The sequence below is a fragment of the Propithecus coquereli genome, unplaced genomic scaffold, assembly GCF_000956105.1.
Source record: "Propithecus coquereli isolate 6110/MARCELLA unplaced genomic scaffold, Pcoq_1.0 Scaffold10, whole genome shotgun sequence".
NCBI classification, from domain to species: Eukaryota; Metazoa; Chordata; class Mammalia; order Primates; family Indriidae; genus Propithecus; species Propithecus coquereli.
In genome coordinates, this window is record NW_012133858.1 from 2,058,796 (window position 1) to 2,078,007 (window position 19,212).

The 19,212-nt window shown below is 42.7% G+C and overlaps 1 protein-coding gene and 2 pseudogenes across 1 annotated transcript in view; 2 read left to right on the forward strand and 1 right to left on the reverse strand.

Annotated features, from left to right (window-relative positions):
• The first annotated feature begins 1,086 nt into the window (after window positions 1–1,086).
• On the forward strand, window positions 1,087–1,433 carry LOC105806411 (annotated as a pseudogene).
• A 5,845-nt stretch (window positions 1,434–7,278) lies between these two features.
• FSTL1 (follistatin-like 1) overlaps window positions 7,279–19,212 on the reverse strand; it is a 52,775-nt gene continuing 40,841 nt past the window's right edge. Inside the window, exons 7-11 of the mRNA XM_012641125.1 lie at window positions 18,856–18,974; window positions 16,072–16,184; window positions 15,645–15,755; window positions 13,326–13,402; window positions 7,279–10,048 (exon numbers count right to left, since the gene is read on the reverse strand). Coding sequence (XP_012496579.1) covers window positions 10,004–10,048; window positions 13,326–13,402; window positions 15,645–15,755; window positions 16,072–16,184; window positions 18,856–18,974 — 465 coding nt within the window. The 3' untranslated portion in view covers window positions 7,279–10,003. The remainder of the gene's footprint in view (window positions 10,049–13,325; window positions 13,403–15,644; window positions 15,756–16,071; window positions 16,185–18,855; window positions 18,975–19,212) is intronic.
• On the forward strand, window positions 16,206–18,048 carry LOC105806327 (annotated as a pseudogene).

The window sequence follows — 19,212 nt, forward strand, 5'->3', positions numbered from 1 at the left end:
GGGAGACCAAGTTGACCTGGGGATCACGTTTCAGGGAACTTCAGAGGCCTACACTCACACATCTACTTAAAAGAAACCAAAGCAAGAAGATGTTAAGACAGTTATTAGAACTACAGGAAGGAATATATATATTAGTTACATGTGCTCAGCAATTACATTATAGAGAACACTAATTAGGAATTAATGGTTCACCTTGGTGTGATGATCTTTAAAATAAAGAAAATATTGTGGCAAGGTAGAATGAACACAAGAGGGAACTGGGTTTGAATCCTGACTGTGTTCCTTGCTAGTTGTGTAGTCTTGATCAAGTTTCTTTAAACTTTATGATCTACATGTTTTTATCTGTGAAATATCTTTTTCACAGGGGCATTGTGAGCCTTATGAGAATACAAATAGGTATTAATAATTGGTAATCATAATGATAACTGATACATAGCACTTTCTATATGCCAGAAATTATTTGAAAAAAATTACATACATTAGCTCATTTAATCCTCAAAAACAAACAAACAAAAAAATGAGGTAGGTACTATTACTATGCCATCTTAAAGAAGAAACTGAGGCACAGAGAGGTTAAATAATTTCCAGAAGCATAAAAGGTAGGAGCAGAGCCAGCATTTAAACCCAGGAAGCCTGGCTGCTAATTAGACACTGCATTATCTTGTCTCTCGGTGGAGTATCAATCACAGTTAGATCGATGTGCTGACATAAATCAACTGAGAAGAAGTTAAGCTATGAGATTAAGAATGACTGGCATTTATGAAAGACAAAGAATATGCGAAGGTATAAAAATTACTAGCTACCAGCTTTGACCGTGAAGTCTGGTGGAAGAATTCTGGAGCAAACACATTGTTCCAGCCCCTCGGAAAATGGGGTACAGAAATTCTGCTAACTTGTGTAATTTAAAAGTAGGTCGGGAGACCCTCCGCGCGTGCGTGCGCGCGCGTTTCGGTCCAGGAGCGGCCTCCCTTGGTCTCGCCTGCAAATGGGCTGGGCGGCCTAGCGCCCCTGTCCCCGCCACCCGCGATCGCGCCGAGGCCCGCGAGGGGTCGCTGCCTGGGTTCCCACAAGCCGGTAAGCAAGAGCATGGCGGCCGTGCCCTGCAGCGGTTTGTTCGTGGCCACCCACAACTACGAATGGCGCCCCTGGGGTCCACCTCCAGCAGCAGCCCCTGCGGAGGTGCCATGCGGCGTCCCCTGGGGAAGCTATCCCCCAGTACTCAAGTCTCCCCAAGGTCGACCTGGGTCACTGATGGGCGAGCTTCTGTTTCCGGAAGTCCACTCTCCTGTTCATGGTCTCTGTGTGGGAGTCCCCAGAGCACTCAGAATCCCCTGGGCCTCTAGTAGCGTGACCACGTGTGGCCTGGCTCTGGAAGCCCAGAGGAAGCAGCCCGCAGCCAGCCCAGCAGAGCCAGCGCAGGGCCCCCGTCCTGACCTGAGCGGCCACCACCAGCCCCAGGCTTGCCGAGGCTCTGGGCGGTCAGGACTCCACCCTGTAAACTAGGCAGGCGGCAGCAAGCGGAGAAGCAGTTGGGTTCTTTCATATCAACACAGCAAACACAAAAAGGTAGTCAAGAGAACCCTGTTCTTTACTGTCCAAGGCACAGGCGAGCTTTCCTGACAACTATTCATCTTGCATCAAGTGGAAAATAAACTGCAAAGCAGCCAGCAAAAAGAAAACAGAACAAAAACTAGTCCAGGAACTAGAAGAATAAGGTCCTTTTTCCTTTGTAGGAAATTTCCATTCAAATATATTTCATTCTCTTGACAATTTTGTACAGCTTCCTGGTTAAATATTTTATTTGTATTTCATTAACAATCTTGTCTTTCTTATTTTTCCTAGCAGTACATTGTTTTTTACAGGCCCTAACATTGTCAGGTTTCTGTGTTTCTTATCTGTGCATTCCAGTGATAACTACTAGCAGGGTGCCTTTTCTCTTCCTTTCTCCTAAGTTCGTTTGACCTGTTTTCCAGCAAGTTGTTACTTCATTCCATATGTGAATGGTAGTCCCTTATCAGTTTTGACCTCTCAATAGATCCAATATCATTTCTCATCTGCATTCGGTACCTGCTGTGCTCTTGTATATGAATCCGACCCATACAACCATTTTCCTATCTGTGTATACTTTTTGTTAATGATGCCACGAGGAAGCGGGAGAAATACTCACACTCGGAGTTTCTCAAAAGTGTTTTCTTTCTTTATGTTGGGCCCACCCAACTCAACACTTTTTTTTCTCACTTGATACATTTTCCATGGGCCAACTTGCACCCACAAGGAGTATCATTTCCACGTTGTCTATTCCTGATCTGTATCTCCAGCCTCGATCACTTCTAGAACCTTTCTATCCAACTCATAAGACGTCGCCATTTGACAGCTCAAATTCAACGTGTGTAGAACTGAATTTATCATCTTCTACACCTTCCTTCCTTCCCCAGTCAAGTGACTTCTGCTGTCTTCCCAATCTCAGAAAATGGTACCACTAGCCCCGACATTGTCCAAGCCAGAACCTTGGAGTCATTCTTTACCGTTACTTTCACTTTAACTCCCATAGTTGGTCAATAGCTAGCTCCTATCAATGCTACTTTCTTAACCTTCTGTTAATCCCCATTGCCATCATCTTAATTCAAATCACTGTGATTTCTCACCTCATCCCTGATATAGCCTCCTAACTGATCTACTACTGCTAGGTCTCACCCCTTCCTATCTATGTTGCATCTGAGGTAAAGCATTCTTTCTTAAACTGAATCTGACCATGCTTTTCTCCTGCCATTAAACCTTCATAAGATCTCTCTTGTCCTCAAGATACAGTCTGTATAAATATCATATGTAAATATCGTCAATATATGTTACAAGGCCAACAGCAACTACTTTTTACTGAGCAGTCATGTAAATGCCAGGGCCTTTACATGTTTATTTCATTTAATCGGCACAGCAAAGTTATGAAGTGTTATCATTATCTTGATTTTGCATACAATAGCAACAACAAAGGCTAATAGACTTAGCACATTTCATTTACTCCTCATAACAATGCTATGAAATATAAGTTACTATTTCCATTTTACAGATGAAGAAACTTAAGCACAGAGAATCTAGTTCGCTCAAGGTTTTACATCAGTAAGTAACGGAGTGGGCTTCAGACCCAGATCTCAATCTTAAAGCTCTTATTGACTCTTCCACATGCCTGAATCTCTGCACATGCTACTCCTTCTGAATGGACTTTGACTAGGCTAATTCTACTTATGCAGATTTCAGCTTAGGAAAATCTTCCATAATTGCTGACTCCACAGCATTGATCTTCTTGTTTCCATAACAGTGTGTGCTTGTTTCTTTTTTTTCTTTTCTTTTTTTTTTCTTCGAGACAGGATCTTGCTCTGTCACCCAGGCTAGAGTGCAGTGGTGCCATTTGAGCTCACTGCAACCTCAAACTCCTGGGCTCAAGAGATCCTCCTGCCTTGGCCTCCCCAGTAGCTGGGACTATAGGCGCCACCATGCTAGGCTGATTTTTTTTTTTTTGTTTTTTGTAGAGACAGGATCTCGCTCTTGCTTAGGGTGGTCTCAAACTCCTGGCCTCAAGCAATCCTCCTGCCTCAGCCTCCCAAAGTGCTAGGATTACAGGCGTGAGCCACCATGCCTGGTCATAAAAATGTGTACTTGTTTCTTATCTTTGTTATAGTATGATCACAAGATATCACACAGATTGCTGGCCTGTCTCCCTGAGTTTGGTTATACTTGCAATCCTAGTCCCCTTCCTAGTGCCTGACATACAGTGCCCAATAAAAGCCTGTTCTATTTTACCTGTTCACTTCATCTATTTGGACTTCCCAGGTCTCATCTGTTAACAGAGTATGTATCCATATTTCTTTTTAACAGATTCTTTTACACACCTAAAGCTCTTTCAAACATGAATTATAGTAAACAACCTCCAGTTTTGCTCATTCTGTATCAGAATCTTGAAAGGACCTACCTGGTGGGTAGCTATATACATCAATGCATAAAGGATGGTATAATTCAGGGTGGCATAAAGGGTATCAATGGAGTTTTTGAGAATAATTGGGCACACATGCAGAAACAAGGACCACCTATGGTTTACCTTACTTATTTTTAAATAACAATCTATAAAGGCTTCTTTCTCACTCAGAGTAAAAGCCAGAGTTCTTACATGGCCTGTTAGGATCACAAGATCAACCCTCTCCACTCCTCAGTCCCTTACCCTGCCCAGTCCCTTCTCTGTCCTCATGTTCTGCTCTCTCCCTCATTCACTTCAGCCCAGCCAAGCTGACACTCCTGCACTGGCTCTCTCATCGGGAATGCTCTTTACAGACGTCACAAATCTCACTCCCTCGGCTTCCAGGCTTTGTCCACTTTCTCAAGGCAGCCTATCCTGACCGCCCTATTTAAAACTGAATCTGAGAAACTGAGACGGTCTCTCGCCTTGTGCTCTTCCAGTCCCCCTCATCTTGCTATACATAGTCTTTAGCACCTTCCAACACACAACACACCATAAGCTTTACTTATTTATTATGTCTGCTGTCTATGTCTCCCTGCTAGAATGTATGCTCCACAAAGGCAGAGATCATTATCTCTTTTCACTGGTCACTAATGAGTCCAAGCACTTAAAACAAGCATTTAGAACAGGCATTTAGAAAATGCCTAGAACGTCGTATAGACACAGAAAATGTTTGCTAAGTGGACATAAATGGTATAGATCTAATCTCCACTTCTCCCTTACAAAAGAACTGGAAATCACCCTTAGCCAGTCATAGAATAGAATGGGTCATAGAATAATTGTGATCCAGTTCTGTACTCTTCTTACTCCAACCAGAATATTCTGTTCTGGAATATTCCCTTGATTACAAATTAGATTTATCTTATATAATCATTGACCCTGGCAATGACTGCATCATACCCTGCTCTCTCCTCACTTTCCTGCATTTTTTTGAGGGCCTCTAAGTTCTGCTGTGGCTGTTTTCTGTCCTTAAGCTTCAACCATGGCACAGATTTGAAAGTTCTTTCGTCTTAAAGACAAAAAGGAAAAGATGGATAAATTGAGTTATATAAATAGTGAAGTTTTCAACAAGGCGAAGAGTACCATAGGTAAAGTCAAAAGGGGAGAAACAAATTGGGAGAAAATATTTGCCACATTCATGGCAAAAGGCTTATGACATACTTATGAACTATTGCAAACCAATAAGAAAAAGGGCAGTAACCATTAAAAAACGAGCAAAGGAAATGAAAGAAAAGGACAAGGACCAATAATTCATGGAAAGATGCCCAATCTCACAAAAGGCATAATAAATAAATTAAAAATAAAGCAACAAGGAGTTACCATTTGTCCTTGATCAGAGCCCAGAAAGTCTGAAGGCACTGTGTTTTGCAAAAATGTAGGGAAACAGATATGTTCAGTGTATGTCCTTTTGGTGGGAACGTGTATGGGTGCAACCTCTTTGAAGGGCTTTATGGGCAATCATAAACAGATTTATCAATGTACACGCCCTTTAAGAGGATAACTTTTTCATCGTATTTTCTTTGATAAATTTGGATTTTTTTAAACCATGTGCACATATTATTTTTTTCAATGAAAAAGTTAAATAATTAGAAACAAATGAACTCCTATTGACAGGAAGACCCTCCCATTCAGACAGCAACACTTTGCTTCCTATATCACACCACGAAACAGCCCCTGGCAGCAGTAGCCGAGTTTGTTGTCTTCATGTCCCACATCCATGCTCGGTTCACTTCAAGGCTCTGAGGGTATCTGCTTAGATCTACCTACTCGTTCAGATTCCTTTTTCCTCTCCTTCCTTCCCCTTATTTCAGAAATAATTCAAGAGGACTGATGGGAACTTGATAGAGGTGCTCTAAAAAATAAAGCTACTCAAAGTAATTTGTACTTATTTGCACACTCCACAATATTAAATTTTGGTTAAAGAAAACTTACCTTCTAAAACTGTGCTTTGTTTAGGCTATTTTAATGTTTCATTTCTTGAATACATATGTACTATAATAGCAGGAAAAGTGCTCCCAGAATATGGTGGAAGGTTGGGAGAAGCCAGCCAGGATTTAAAAGTGGTTATGAACAAGATACTCTTCAAAGTGGGTTAAAGATTCCCTTTCGAGAATGAAAATTTGAAGACTCAAATTGTGATACATACATCGGTAATCCGTAGCAATCAATAACCAAAGAGATTGCCTTTTAATATTTGATGAGCATTTGGATAATATCCCAAATCCAATCAAGGTGATCTGGCTATTATTTTAGGAAAACAAGACTTCCACATGTGACTGAAATGAAGAAACCTGAAACCTCATCAACTATAATGTGCTCTTTCGGAAAACAGAATTATCGGAGGTAGGGAGTGCATGATAGGTATAAAAATGGCAAGTTGGAAAGCAAGTGTTTGTCATGTGTCTCCGAGATGAGCAGAACAGAGTCTTAATTCAGTCTATTTGGAAATGTTTATTTCCATGGAATGTGTATTGAGGAGAAACCATTAAGGTTATCCAACCTGATCCTGGCAATGATTCCATGTTCCCTGTACCACCTTCCTATATTTATTTGGCTTCTCACAAGTTTACCTGCAGTCAGCCTCACTGGATGCCATTCCAGTCTCTTAAGACCCACAGAGGCTTTAGGAGTCATTTAGTTTAACCTCCTCCCAATACAGGAACGCACCCTGCTATGGTCTGAATGCTTGTGTCCCCCCATACCCCAATTCGAATGTTGAAACCTAAGCCCCACTGCAACAGTATTAAGAGGTGAGGCCCTTGGGAGATGAGAGCTTAACTTCCCCTCATGAATGGGATTAGTGCCCTTACAGAAGAGGCCTGAGGGCACTTGTTCATCCCTTCTGCCATGTGAGGACACAGCAAGAAGGTACCATCCTTGAAGCAGAGAGCAAGCCCTCATCAGACATGGAATTTGCTGGCGCCTTGATCTTGGACTTCCCAGCTTCCAGAACTGTGGGCAATACATTTCTGTTGTTTACAATTACCCAGTCTAAGGTATTTTGTTATAGCAGCCTGAATGGACATAGACATTCCCTGACTTCTCATCACCCCCTACCCCAGACCCACCATCCACGATCCTTTTAAAGAAGTTTGCTCTACCAGCCCCCAGGGAAACTCCCTCCCAGCTGCAGTCCCAACACTTTTTAGGAGAATCTCTTAGCCCCTTTCAGGCTCCTGAAACTCAAATCCACTTTTATGAGGTTAAATAGTTAATGTTCTCACAACACATTATTTGGCCTCAGCTGGGACAAAGGAAACCAACAAAAATTATTACTTTAATTTCTTTATTTGTCAATAGTATCTGGGAAAAAAAAAGAAATCAGAAGTAACAAAAACAAGTTAAATGCAATATGGAAGCCTACTAAATACAAATACATTTTCACAAACACATAGGCAACAGAAACCTGTTCAAAGTGTTTCTTGAAATTTGACTATTTAAAAACATAGGCATAAAGGAAAGACATTCAGACTTGTCCACATGGGCTTATTTGCAGGTGGAGGAGCCCTGCTTTCTAAAAACAGTGATAGAGTCCAAAGTCATGGCATGTGGGAAGGTTTCCATGGACACTGGATCTTAACAGATGCTGTAATGTTTATAAAACCAGACACACACACACACACACACACACACACACACACACACACACACACACACAGAAAGCCCAAGGAAGCTCGTAGTCTAAGCCCTGTGCTTTTAGAGGGCCGAAGGAACTGAACCCGATTTAATCCTGTCTGTTTGCTCCATGCAAAGCTCTACGCAAGACTCCCCAGACAAGGCTATTTAGCAGCTTTCCATGAATGGTCATGTGATTCTATGGTGCAGACAACAGCTGACCTATTTACACAGAAGCAGCAGAACTCAAGAGGAATGTGGATTTGCTCTTGGGAATTCAATGTTGCAGGGTAGAGTAGTCTTGGATAGTAACCACTATTCTAAATGTGACTAGTTAAGAGACACTGTGGTTTCTTGCTTTAAACAAACTTGTACTCCTGCCCTCTCCCATAGTGTCCAAGAGCTGGCAAAACTTTTGATTAAGGCATGCTACTGTGAGTTCTCCAAGGCACTTGGACAGGGAGCTGCATTTCAGACTGCACAAGTGGGGTTCAAAGAGAGTTTTTAAATGGGATGATACATAAAAGCTTGAAATGCTAAACAAAGTGGAATTTTCTCCTTTCAAATGAGAACAAGGAAAACGATTTAGAAGGAATTCCATTTTTGGCACATGTTTCCCACAGTTGCCTGTGCAGTAAAACCTAAATAATTTCCTTCTGATGGTCTTTAATCTGCTTTCTGCAAATGAGATCTTATGTCAAAATTTTAGTGTTTGTTATTCCAAATGCATCTTAAACATGGTGGTGAGTGTGGTTACTAATCACAGAGGTCAAAAGACACAGGGCTGACTATGAACAACTGACTTCTCCCCAATCACAGTTTTAAGATTCAATCTCCATTTTCCCTCCTCTTGAATTTGAAAATTTCTTTTGTCCTCACCTCTAAAGGGAAAGCTCTTTCTGTTTCCAACCAGAGATTAAACATGAAATGCCAATGTGAAGACAAAGTGGGATGGCTCTTTCCACTCTTTTCCTGGGCAGGCTTTACCCACAGGGCTCTATACCACAGCACAACCCACAGGGTCATTCAGGCTGGGGTCAGATTTGGTCATTTTGTTTTTGGCTGTCTTCTTCTTGTAACAACAAGGTTTCATTTATTCTGAGGAAGGAAAATCACAGGAACCTGTCTCCCTCTGGACCAATGACCAGAACCACAGAATTTATAATTTATCAAATCAAAAGGTTAGTGCATTCTTATGAGCTCACTGAGGAAACTGAGGCCCAGAAATAGGAGGAAGCAGGGCCAAAGTCACTCTTCTAGTTAGCGGTAGATCAATGAACGTATTGGTAGGCTGGGGTATCTTAAGCCCTGCTTAGCTGCACTTGTCTCCATCCTTTGGAATACTGACTTGCCTGAACTTCTCAGAATAAATAAAAGCAAATTAACTGTTGGATCTTGAAAGCTCTGTATGAAGATACTTCTTCTCCTTGCTTCTGACGCACCCCCTGCTCCTCTGGCAGACAGCTGACCCGCGGAAGCTAGGGGGGCCAACTCTGGGCTGCATCTAGTATGTGGCAGGGTCAGGGCATCTGGGTTATATAGGTCCCTGTACCAGGAAGAACCCCAAACTCCTTCCATCTCTGAAATGGTAGGACTACTGAAAAATAATTACAAAAGCTTAATACCTAGTCAAGAAAATAAAATATTAAAAAACAACAATAATATAATGATAATAATTGAAGAATAAAGTCAACTTGCAAAAAAAAAAAGTGTTTTACAGAGAAATAGCACCTTTGGTAAAAAGTATTTTAAAAATTTGGTTTAGGTCTCTAAGGGGCTCGAAGTATACAAGTATCTGCATCATTTGGGCACACCCTCCCAGAAACTCCATCCAAGTCTGAGGGACACTGGGTAACTAGTAGGATGGCTGTGTATTTAGAGGCAGTGATTGGGACCAAGAGGAGAAGCACAGATGCTGGAGGTCTGTCATGCTGACAGCAACAGGAAGGGGCCAGAAGCAGAACGTGTCCTTTCCATTGAGCTTCCCAAACCCCTCATCCAGGGACAGCCTGCTAAGTTCTCTCTGGCACTGTGTGCACTCCTGCAGCCTGCTCACAGCTGCAGTGGACTCGGAAGGGGGTCAGATCTGGGTCTGCTCCTCTTCCAACCGTGATGCAGTTTCCTTACTTGCCTCCAGCCCCAGAGCACCGTTTACAGTTTCTCTCAAAGCACTCCTAGAAATGAAGGCTATGGCCCTTCCCCTCCTAGCCAGCCACCCCCATATCCTTTATTGCAAAACAAATAAACAAAATAAAACTCATTGCTATACAAGCAAATACTGGTGATTTGGCGACTGTAGCAGACACTCGTGTATACTGGACTCAGCGCTGAAGTGGAAGAGAAGGTGCTGGACTCCAGACACCGTTCTTACGTGCCTCTTCTTTAGATCTCTTTGGTGCTCATCCTCTTGGTCTTTTCAGCTGTTTCCTTTGAGATGCAAGAGAAAATAACATCAAGGAAATATTAAAAAACCATGGGCATTTATCTAGTCCTCAAGACTTTGACAGCATTGACAGACACATGCTTATGCGGAATTTTAGTTGTTTATCTGTCTGGCTCCTCCATGAAGGACGAACAACTAGAGGGCAAGAGCCATGTCCTCCTCACGACATGATCATGCAGGAGCTACTTACTGAATTAGGAACTGACTTCATTTGAATTCCTATGAAACAAGCAAATCAGAAATCATTACTCCCACTTTAAGGATGAAGAAAAGGATACTAAATGGAAGTGCTACAAACTGTTCTGAATCCAACAAGTGCGAAAAAGTGTTAAGAGCAACAGGCTCTGAAGGCAGACTGCCTGAGCTTCAATCATGGCTGTGCGACTTTCTGGGACCTTGGGCACGTTATGAAAACTTCTGTGTCCCAATGTCTTCAACTGCAAAATGGGAGCAATAAAGTACCACATCTTACAACAGTGCCTGGGCACATTTCTCCAGAGAAGATATACAAATGGCCCATAAGGACATAAGAAGATGCGCAACATCATTAATCATTAGGGAAATGCAAATCAAAACCACAATGAGCTAGCATGTCATGCCAACTAGGACAGCTAAAACAAAAAGTAATAATAATAAATGTTGGCGAGGATGTGAAGAAATTGGAACTCTGCTGGTGAGGATGTACTACGGTTGCAGCTGCTTTGGAAACAGTCTGGCAGTTCCTTAACAGGTTAAACATGGAGTTACAATATGACCCAGTAATTCCACCCCTACATATATACCCAAGAGAAATGAAAATATATGTCCACACAAAGACTTGTGCAAGAATGTTCATAGCAGCATTATTCATCAGAGCCAAAAACTGAAACAACCTAAATATTAATATCCATCAGCTGATGAATGGATACACAAAGTGTGCTATATCCATACCATGAAATGTTATGCAGCCATAAAGGGGAACAAAGTCCCAATTCATGCTGCAAGGATGAACCTTGAAAACATCATGCAAAGCGAAGGAGTCAGACAGAAAAGGCAATATGTTGTATGATTCCATTTATGTGAAATGTCCAGAATAGGTAAATCTATAGTCAGAAGGTAGATTAGAGGTTGCCAGGGACTGGAGAAAGAGGAGAAATGGGGAGTGACTTCTAATGGGTTTGGGATTTCTTTTGAGGATGATGAAAATGTTTTGGAATTAATGGTGATGGTTGACAATCTTATGCATATACTAAAAACCACTGAATTGTACATTTTAAAGGGGTGAATTTTATGGTATACAAATTATAGCTCAATTAAAAAAACAGAAAAAACCTGACAACAGCACTGCTGCTTGCAGATACTCTTGGTGCTCCATCCTTACCCCACCCTGAGTTTAATGTTTCGTTGTACACTGGCATGATGTCTCACTGCCAGTGCCCGCATCTCTTTGCCTGACAGCTTCCTCTGGCTGCCGGAGCCCGCTCTGTCCACACATGCTGGCAGGCCACAAATGCCAGGGAATTAATGTTTCCTGGTAGCAGGCTAGGCATTTGGTGATGAGAGTTTTTGTAGAAATACTCCAGCTCCCTCCCTGCTCATCTGTTCCCAGAGTCCCCCAAAAGGATTAAGTTCCACTTGCCCATGGTGGTCGCATGCCTGAATACACACTATTGCTTCCTTCCCTGCCGGGACTCATTTCCCAAATCCCCTTTTGGTGTTTCCTGGGGTTGCCTCCCAAATAAACTATTTGCACTTGAGTCCTTGCCTCAGTGTCTGCTTCTGAGGAGACTCACATAAAACAGGCATTTAAAAATGTTAACTATTATAATTCACTCCCCATTATAGGATAACTTTTCTATCCTAGATCACAGTAATTCCTATGAAAATTTTCCCCCTTCCGTTTATGGGTTTGAACTCATTTAAGAACTCAAAACTAGTGAAATCTGGAAAAGCAGAAGTCTAGAAGTTTCTGTTTTTGCTTAAACAATTGACATGAGATTTCTACACTATCAGTGACAATAACAACAAAATGCACATAAAGAACAATCGATAAATATGAGCAGTTACTATTAATAATTCTTTTTATTCATGTCAAATATTTCATCTCAATAGTTCAGCAGTTCTTATGATCATTATATTTCTTAAAAACTTCCATGTCAGAAAAAAAGCTTGCATTACTAGACATGGTCTACAGACAGGTAATGTAAGATGCAATATCTTCCGTTAAGACTACACAATAGGGCCGGGCACGGTGGCTCACGCCTGTAATCCTAGCTCTCTGGGAGGCCGAGGCGGGCGGATTGTTTGAGCTCAGGAGTTCGAGACCAGCCTGAGCAAGAGCGAGACCTCGTCTCTACTAAAAATAGAACGAAATTAATCGGACAACTAAAATTATATAGAAAAAATTAGCCGGGCACGGTGGCGTGTGCCTGTAGTCCCAGCTACTCGGGAGGCTGAGGCAGTAGGATCGCCTGAGCCCAGGAGTTTGAGGTTGCTGTGAGCTAGGCTGACGCCACAGCACTCACTCTAGCCAGGGCAACAGAGTGAGACTCTGTCTCAAAAAAAAGAAAAAAAAAAAAAAGACTACACAATAACCCTGTGGGAAGACAGGCCCAGGAGTCCAACCTTTCCATAATATGTCAGTGGATCACTATTCTGCTAAGAATACTTTCTGCAAGGAGGCCTTCAACTTAATAACTGGAGGCTGAACAGGATGCTTATTTATTTATCTTCTTGAGTCTCCAGAAAGGAGAATTTTTGTCAGTCACAGGCTATTTTCTAGCCAGACTGGTATTTAACTTCAATCCTTTCTGCTGTGGTGCAAATCCACTAATTTCACACTCATTGACTGCTGACTACATACCAAGCCGGCCTTGTGCCTGATGCGAGGGTACGTGGTGAGCAAGTTTTAGAGCCTGCTCTCAAGGGGCTCATAGTCTTTACGCCTGGTCATGGCAGGAAACACTCATGTTTCTTTAAACCATGCCCATTTGCTAACCACTTCCACCTCATTTGCAAATCACCACCTGGCTGGTCCTTACTTATGCAGCCACTCCCCAAGTTTTAACCTACATTTGCTGGGACCTACTGGACCCCGTGAGGGCTCCACAGGGAATTGTTGGCACCGTGGTTTGACAGTACAGGTGATGTGATGTCATTCAGGGTCCACTGTATTGAACAGAGTGTGTCTTCTTGGTCTCCTGGGACAGTAGCCAGTGTCTGAGTGGTATAGGACCTGGTGGCAACAGCAGTACCTGAACCAGCATGGAGGCTGCCACTTACCTGGTGCTTTTGGAGCTCCTGGACATATCTGGTCATCTCCTCCTCTGTCTGGGTCTGGGTACCCTTCTGATTCTTTCCTGCAAGAAGAACTAAAGCTCAGAGCAGCGGTGGCTATAGTAAGCCAGTGAGGGACCCCACCAAGATCAACCTTATAGGTTCTCAAGTCATCTCCCATTTAACACGTGGAAGGGGAGGTGAATTACCCCCACTTGTCTGAGCACCAAGCCTTGAGGGGTCCCGTGTAACTGACACTCCAAGGTAACACACTATAAACACAGCACTCTAGCCCCACTCTTCCCTGGCCTCTGTTCCTAGTGTCCCCTTCAACTGCTCAGCATATACCTGCCAGGGGCTGGCCTTGCAGGAAAAGCTGGAGTGAACACCTGGATCCTGACTCAGGAAATTGCTCCGAGGCAGTGTTCTCAGCCATTCACACAGCCTCAAAATGTCCTGGAGAACATTTGAAAATAGAACTGCCTAGCTTCCACCTTCAGAGATTCCAATGTAATCAATGTGAGGTGGGACCTGGACACCAGTCTTTTTTTTTAAAAGTATCTCCAGGTGATTCTAATGTGCAGCCTGGGTTGACAACCACTGCATCTAGCAATGTTTCCCAAACTTGCACAGTGGTAAACTGAAACAAAAGCAAAAGCTACACATGTTCCCAAGCTGCTCTTTTGCAAGTTCTGATTCAGTAGGTTTGGGATGATGCCCAGGAATCTCTTGTTTGCCGAGCATAATATTTACCCCTAGGAAACACTGCTAGGACATGTCTTGCAGACACTGGACTGGCATCAACCTGCCCCTCACAGCAGTTTCCCTTGGTTCTGGCTCCACCTGGCTTCACATCTTGATGCCCCTTCTTGTTTGTCCCATTGAGATTTGTGATCTAAGACCAGACTACTAACTTGCAGGTACTAACCTGAAAATGCCTTAGAATGCCGCTTCTACTATTTCCTCTCAGATCCGTGGCCTATATACCGAGATGTGCTCAGGCCCCTGGGGCACCACCATCTGGATTGCTCTTTATACCCACACAGAGCTCCAGATCTGGCCAGCCAGGGAGGGAGGACCAGCACTGCGTAGCTGTGTGGCTGTGGAAATGGGCAACATCTCATGGGGGGGATAATTTGAATTTTGTCTGATGCATGTGATGGGGATTATTATCCAGATGTTCATGCTATGGTTCCATAAGCTGACTGCACACCGACTGCCTGTGTCTTACAAATGGAGGGCTACCTTTTCAGAGCCAGAACAGGACAGCCTCTTTCACCTGTCCCTGGAGTTAAGTTGGCTTCCTGCCTTCCCACACTGAAAACAGACTTGGCCCTGGACAGTGGTAGACCAGTGATCCCTTGGATAGTGCTGGGTTCCATTTACACTGCTGGGCTCCTTGTCTAGAAGAACCTTTTTCTGGGTCTTTGACCTCTGTCTCCTGGTTACTATTTTACCTGATCATCCTGAACGTGATCCTAGGCACCAGCCTGCTCTTTCTTGACTCAGTTAACTTCTTAAAATATAACTTCAGGTTCACCCAGTCTGGTATAACTTTTGGGTCTGGTTCCAACTGACCTTTCCTCCCAAACCCTATGTGACACTCCATTCCAGACCTGGCTTCACCACCTTTCTCTGTCTTGCCTCCAATCTGAAGGGCCCCTGCTTATTTGCTAGCACTTGGCTTTGATATGAGTCCCTCTTGATCTTTGGCATCACCATAGCCCAGGACTATCTTCTCTGTCTCCCCAGCCCACCCTGCCCATATCTCAACTGCCTCAACTTTCTTGCTTTCTCTCTCTTTTTTTTTTTAAGGATCACCCAATTCTGTTAGTTGAAAGGAGGGTTTATAAACATTTTTTTATGTTTCTGCTGGGTAGGGCAAGAGGAGTCATTTTGTCTTGCAACCACCAGAGTCTTTTACTTATAGTATTTCCTAAGATGTCATAAGGATTAAATGGGTTAATCTGTAAGGTACTTAGAAAAATACCTGGCACATGGTTTTCACTGAATAAGTATTTGTTTTCATTATTATTATTCCAATTTCATGTCAGCATTTACTCTTGCCCTGGGTTTGGTACTCTCTTATTCAAAGCCTCTGGAGTGGTTTCCAAACTTAATGCATATGGGATAAGTGCTTTGCCCTCAAAGCTGCCTACTGGGAGCTCGACCTTACAAGCTTGGGTCTGTCACTTGCTCCCCGGTTTCCTTTCTCCCAGCCACTGCCCTCTTCTCCACCATCCCCACCCCGACTTCTCTCATGCTCATTTCACGAAGCTCTCTCTCTCTTTGCTGTTCCTTCTTTCCACCTGGGGCACAGCTCACCGTCACAGGTCATGGCTGTACAGACCCAGTTTCCACAGGCACAGACACAGCGATTACAGTCCACCTCGGTCTCAGCCCCATCTGCGTACGTTTCATCCTCCAGGGCACACTCTGTTGGACCAGAAATAAAGGGCAACAGTTTAGTTGTGTGGGTAGAACAGAGAGTCTTTGCTACAGTCTGCATACGTTACCCTTTTCCCTGACAACACCTGCCTGTCCCTCAGAGGCACTGAATCTGAGCAAACGCCACATCGACCTAAAGATTTTGAGGCCCCAACTTCACCATGGGGGTGATGGACTGGGGCCCAATCTAGAATCATGGAAGGGGATTTTCTCAGCTAGCTCTAGATAGTTCTACCAATCTTCTCTCTCTCCCCACCAAATGCCTCCGTTCCATACAACACTCTAGTTCTTAGGTAAGGCATACTCTTCTCAGGAGGGTTGAAAGATGGGTTGAGGCACTTGAGAAACTCTTGGAAGCTGAGTTTCCAGTCAGCATTTTCATCAGATAATTCAATGAGAGCATCAACACAGAGTCCTCTGAAACAAAACACAGGAGAAATGTGTCAGCAAGACCTCAGCTTCACTCCGGAAGAAAGGAAGTAGGTATCAGGATCACATACACCTGGGGCCTCCACAGGCCACCAAGAAGACGGCTGTTAATGAAAAAGTTTCTCTCTGCAGTGACCTGCTACAACCATTATCCACCCTGACTTACATAAGCATCCAGCCTTTAGTTTGTTATTCTGGGCATCAGATCACTCAAGCTGTTCAAATGTTCTCTTAAGATGACTAAAGTTTCAGAAATGGTTTTGTCTACCTTGATTGACAAATGTTTTCATACCTGCACACCTTTCATTTGCAATTGTCTTTCTCTATGGTATAAGTGTCAAGTCAAGCAAATGAGGAAAATGAAAACAGAAGACATTTGACAGATGATTTGAAAGGAATAGGGGCTTTGAAAGAATATGGAGTTCAGGCAAGAATTGCCACTGTCACCATTCTAGAAAGAGATTTTGAGAAAAGCTTTATAGAATCTCAGGTCCATCCCTCACCCCTTGGTCTGGATTTGAGCCCTGGCTCAATCACTTACTATCCACACGTGCTTGAGTTAGTCAGTCAACCTTTCTGAGCTTGTTTTCCCATCCATAAAAGAAGGACAAGAAGCCCTCCTTCACTGCGACGTTATGAGGATCAAATGTTAAAATTGTAAAATATTATCTAATTTCAGGTTATCAAAATATGAGGGAATTACAGATCCCACAAATTAAGGCCATGGACTATTACTGAGGAAGAATCTTTCTAGAAGCTGTGCTTTGTACTTATTTTGAACACAAGAGGTGATTTTCCTATTTTTAATTCTTACTGGTGTACTGGAACCACACCAAAAATGTCCTTTTTATTAATATTTATTCTGGAATAATACCAGAAAATGAGAGGGACATACATTTGTAACAATTAGGACAATGTACATGAAATAGCCTGATTATTTTAAAAATCAGAACTAATTGCCAAGCTCCGGCAGGCAGAGAGCGTCTCTGTGAAAACTACAAGCTGGCCAGACTGCTCTGTGAATGAAAATGGTCAATGCCAGTGTACTTCAATTGGTACGCAAAATTGTACTTCATTTGCTCAAAACTGGCTACCAAATGTTTGGCAATGAAGGCAGAGGTGACTGGCTCAGAGTCTGGGAGAAGAGCGAAACCTGAGGGGGCTCTGCAGAACAATGACAGGCTTTATGACCTCGACCGTGATGAGCAGGGGCTCTTTAAAGCCAAGCAGTGCAAAGGTGCTGCCACATGCTGGTGTGTGAGCACTGCTGGGGTCAGAAGAACCGACAAGGACACTGAAATAACCTGCTCCGAACGAGTGAGGACCTTCTGGATCATCGCTGAACTGAAACACAAAGCATGAGAAGAACCTTATGATGTTCGAAGTTTGCAGACTGTGCTTCAGGAAGTGATCACAACTCGTTATCAGCTGGATCCAAAATTTATCACAAATATTCTGTATGAGAATAATATAATCACTATTGATTTGATACAAAACTCTTCTCAGAAAACTCAGAATAATGTGGACATAGCTGATGTGGCTTATTATCTTGAAAAAGGTGTTCAAGGTTTAATCCTTGTTCCATTCTTCTAAGAAAATGGACCTGAGAGTAAATGGGGAACAACTGGATCTGGATCCTGGTCAAACTTTAATTTACTGTGTTGATGAAAAGGCACTTGACGTCTCAATGCAGGATCTGAAGGCTGGTGTTATTCCTGCCCTAGTGGTTGTGACAATAGCAATTATTGCTGGAATTGTTGTGCCGGTTATTTCCAGAAGGAAGAGAATGGCAAAGCATGACAAGGCTGGGACAAAGGAGGTGAGTAAGATGCATAGAGAACTCAATGCATAACTACTGCAATTTGAAGATTAACTACAAGAAGGGAAATTAGCAAACGGACTCAGATTACAAATGTATGAGCATAGGACAATGAGAAGATCTTTGAAGATTACTATTTTGTTAGTCAGCATCATATATTTATAATAGTGAAATCTGTACTCAAAATATAAGCAGCACAGATTGGCTTTACAAATCTTAAAATCTGACCACAAGTGTCTTATAAATGCAGATCTAATAGAAAACCCAGAACTTGGACTGCATAGTTAAAATTACTTACGTGTAACATTGGAGAATGTACATTAAATATGCTTCCACGGTAGAGTTTGAATGACTACTGTCTACTTTGTGATTGAAAGCTGCCTTTTCTATTTGCTTTGAGTCTTATACATATATACTTTTTTTATGAACTGTGAAATAAAACATTTTAAACTGAAAAAAAAAACAGAACTAAAGCTATTTTAAACCTAAAGTGAAATAATAGATTAATGTAATTCCTTCAGAAAATTAATTAGTAACATATCACTCACAACATTCAGAAACAACCTTGCTCTGATATGACCTTGACAATTTATTTTAAAATTATGTTCCTCTATTCCTTGCAAGTTCTGACCCCAAACAGTAACCATTTGATCAGATATCAGTGGGACTCAATATATGAGTTCATAATATTTATAGAATAGAATAAGGCAGAATTCCCATCTTGCTTTTTTACTTCACATTGGCATTGGTGGCTCTTTTGCAGGTAGGAGGGGGTTCAAATCCCCTCTCCTAGGCGGCGTTCCCCTCGTGGACCAATCCCTGACCCCTCACTCCTCTCACCTAAGCAGTTTGTTGTTCTCCTGGTCTGCATAGGTGGTGATATTGATGGCAGTTTCATTCTGCTCCACAAATTTCAGGAATTCACTGGAGTCCAAGCGAGAGTCACCATTATCAAAGTTCTAGAAAGAGCATGAAGAGATCTTTTAGGAATGTTTTGTAGAACCCCAGTTCTGTCATTGCTCCCCTTGGCCTGATCCATCTCTGGTTAATCTTGTTCTTGCATGTTTCAACCCTTCCCCGGCCTGGCCTCAGAGAGCTATAGCAACAAAGGCCACCAAGAGCCTTTCATATCCAGATTCTGCTCAGGAGGGCAGCCTGAACAGAGGCCTGAGCTGCCCCAGAAGCCTGGGGTGCCTA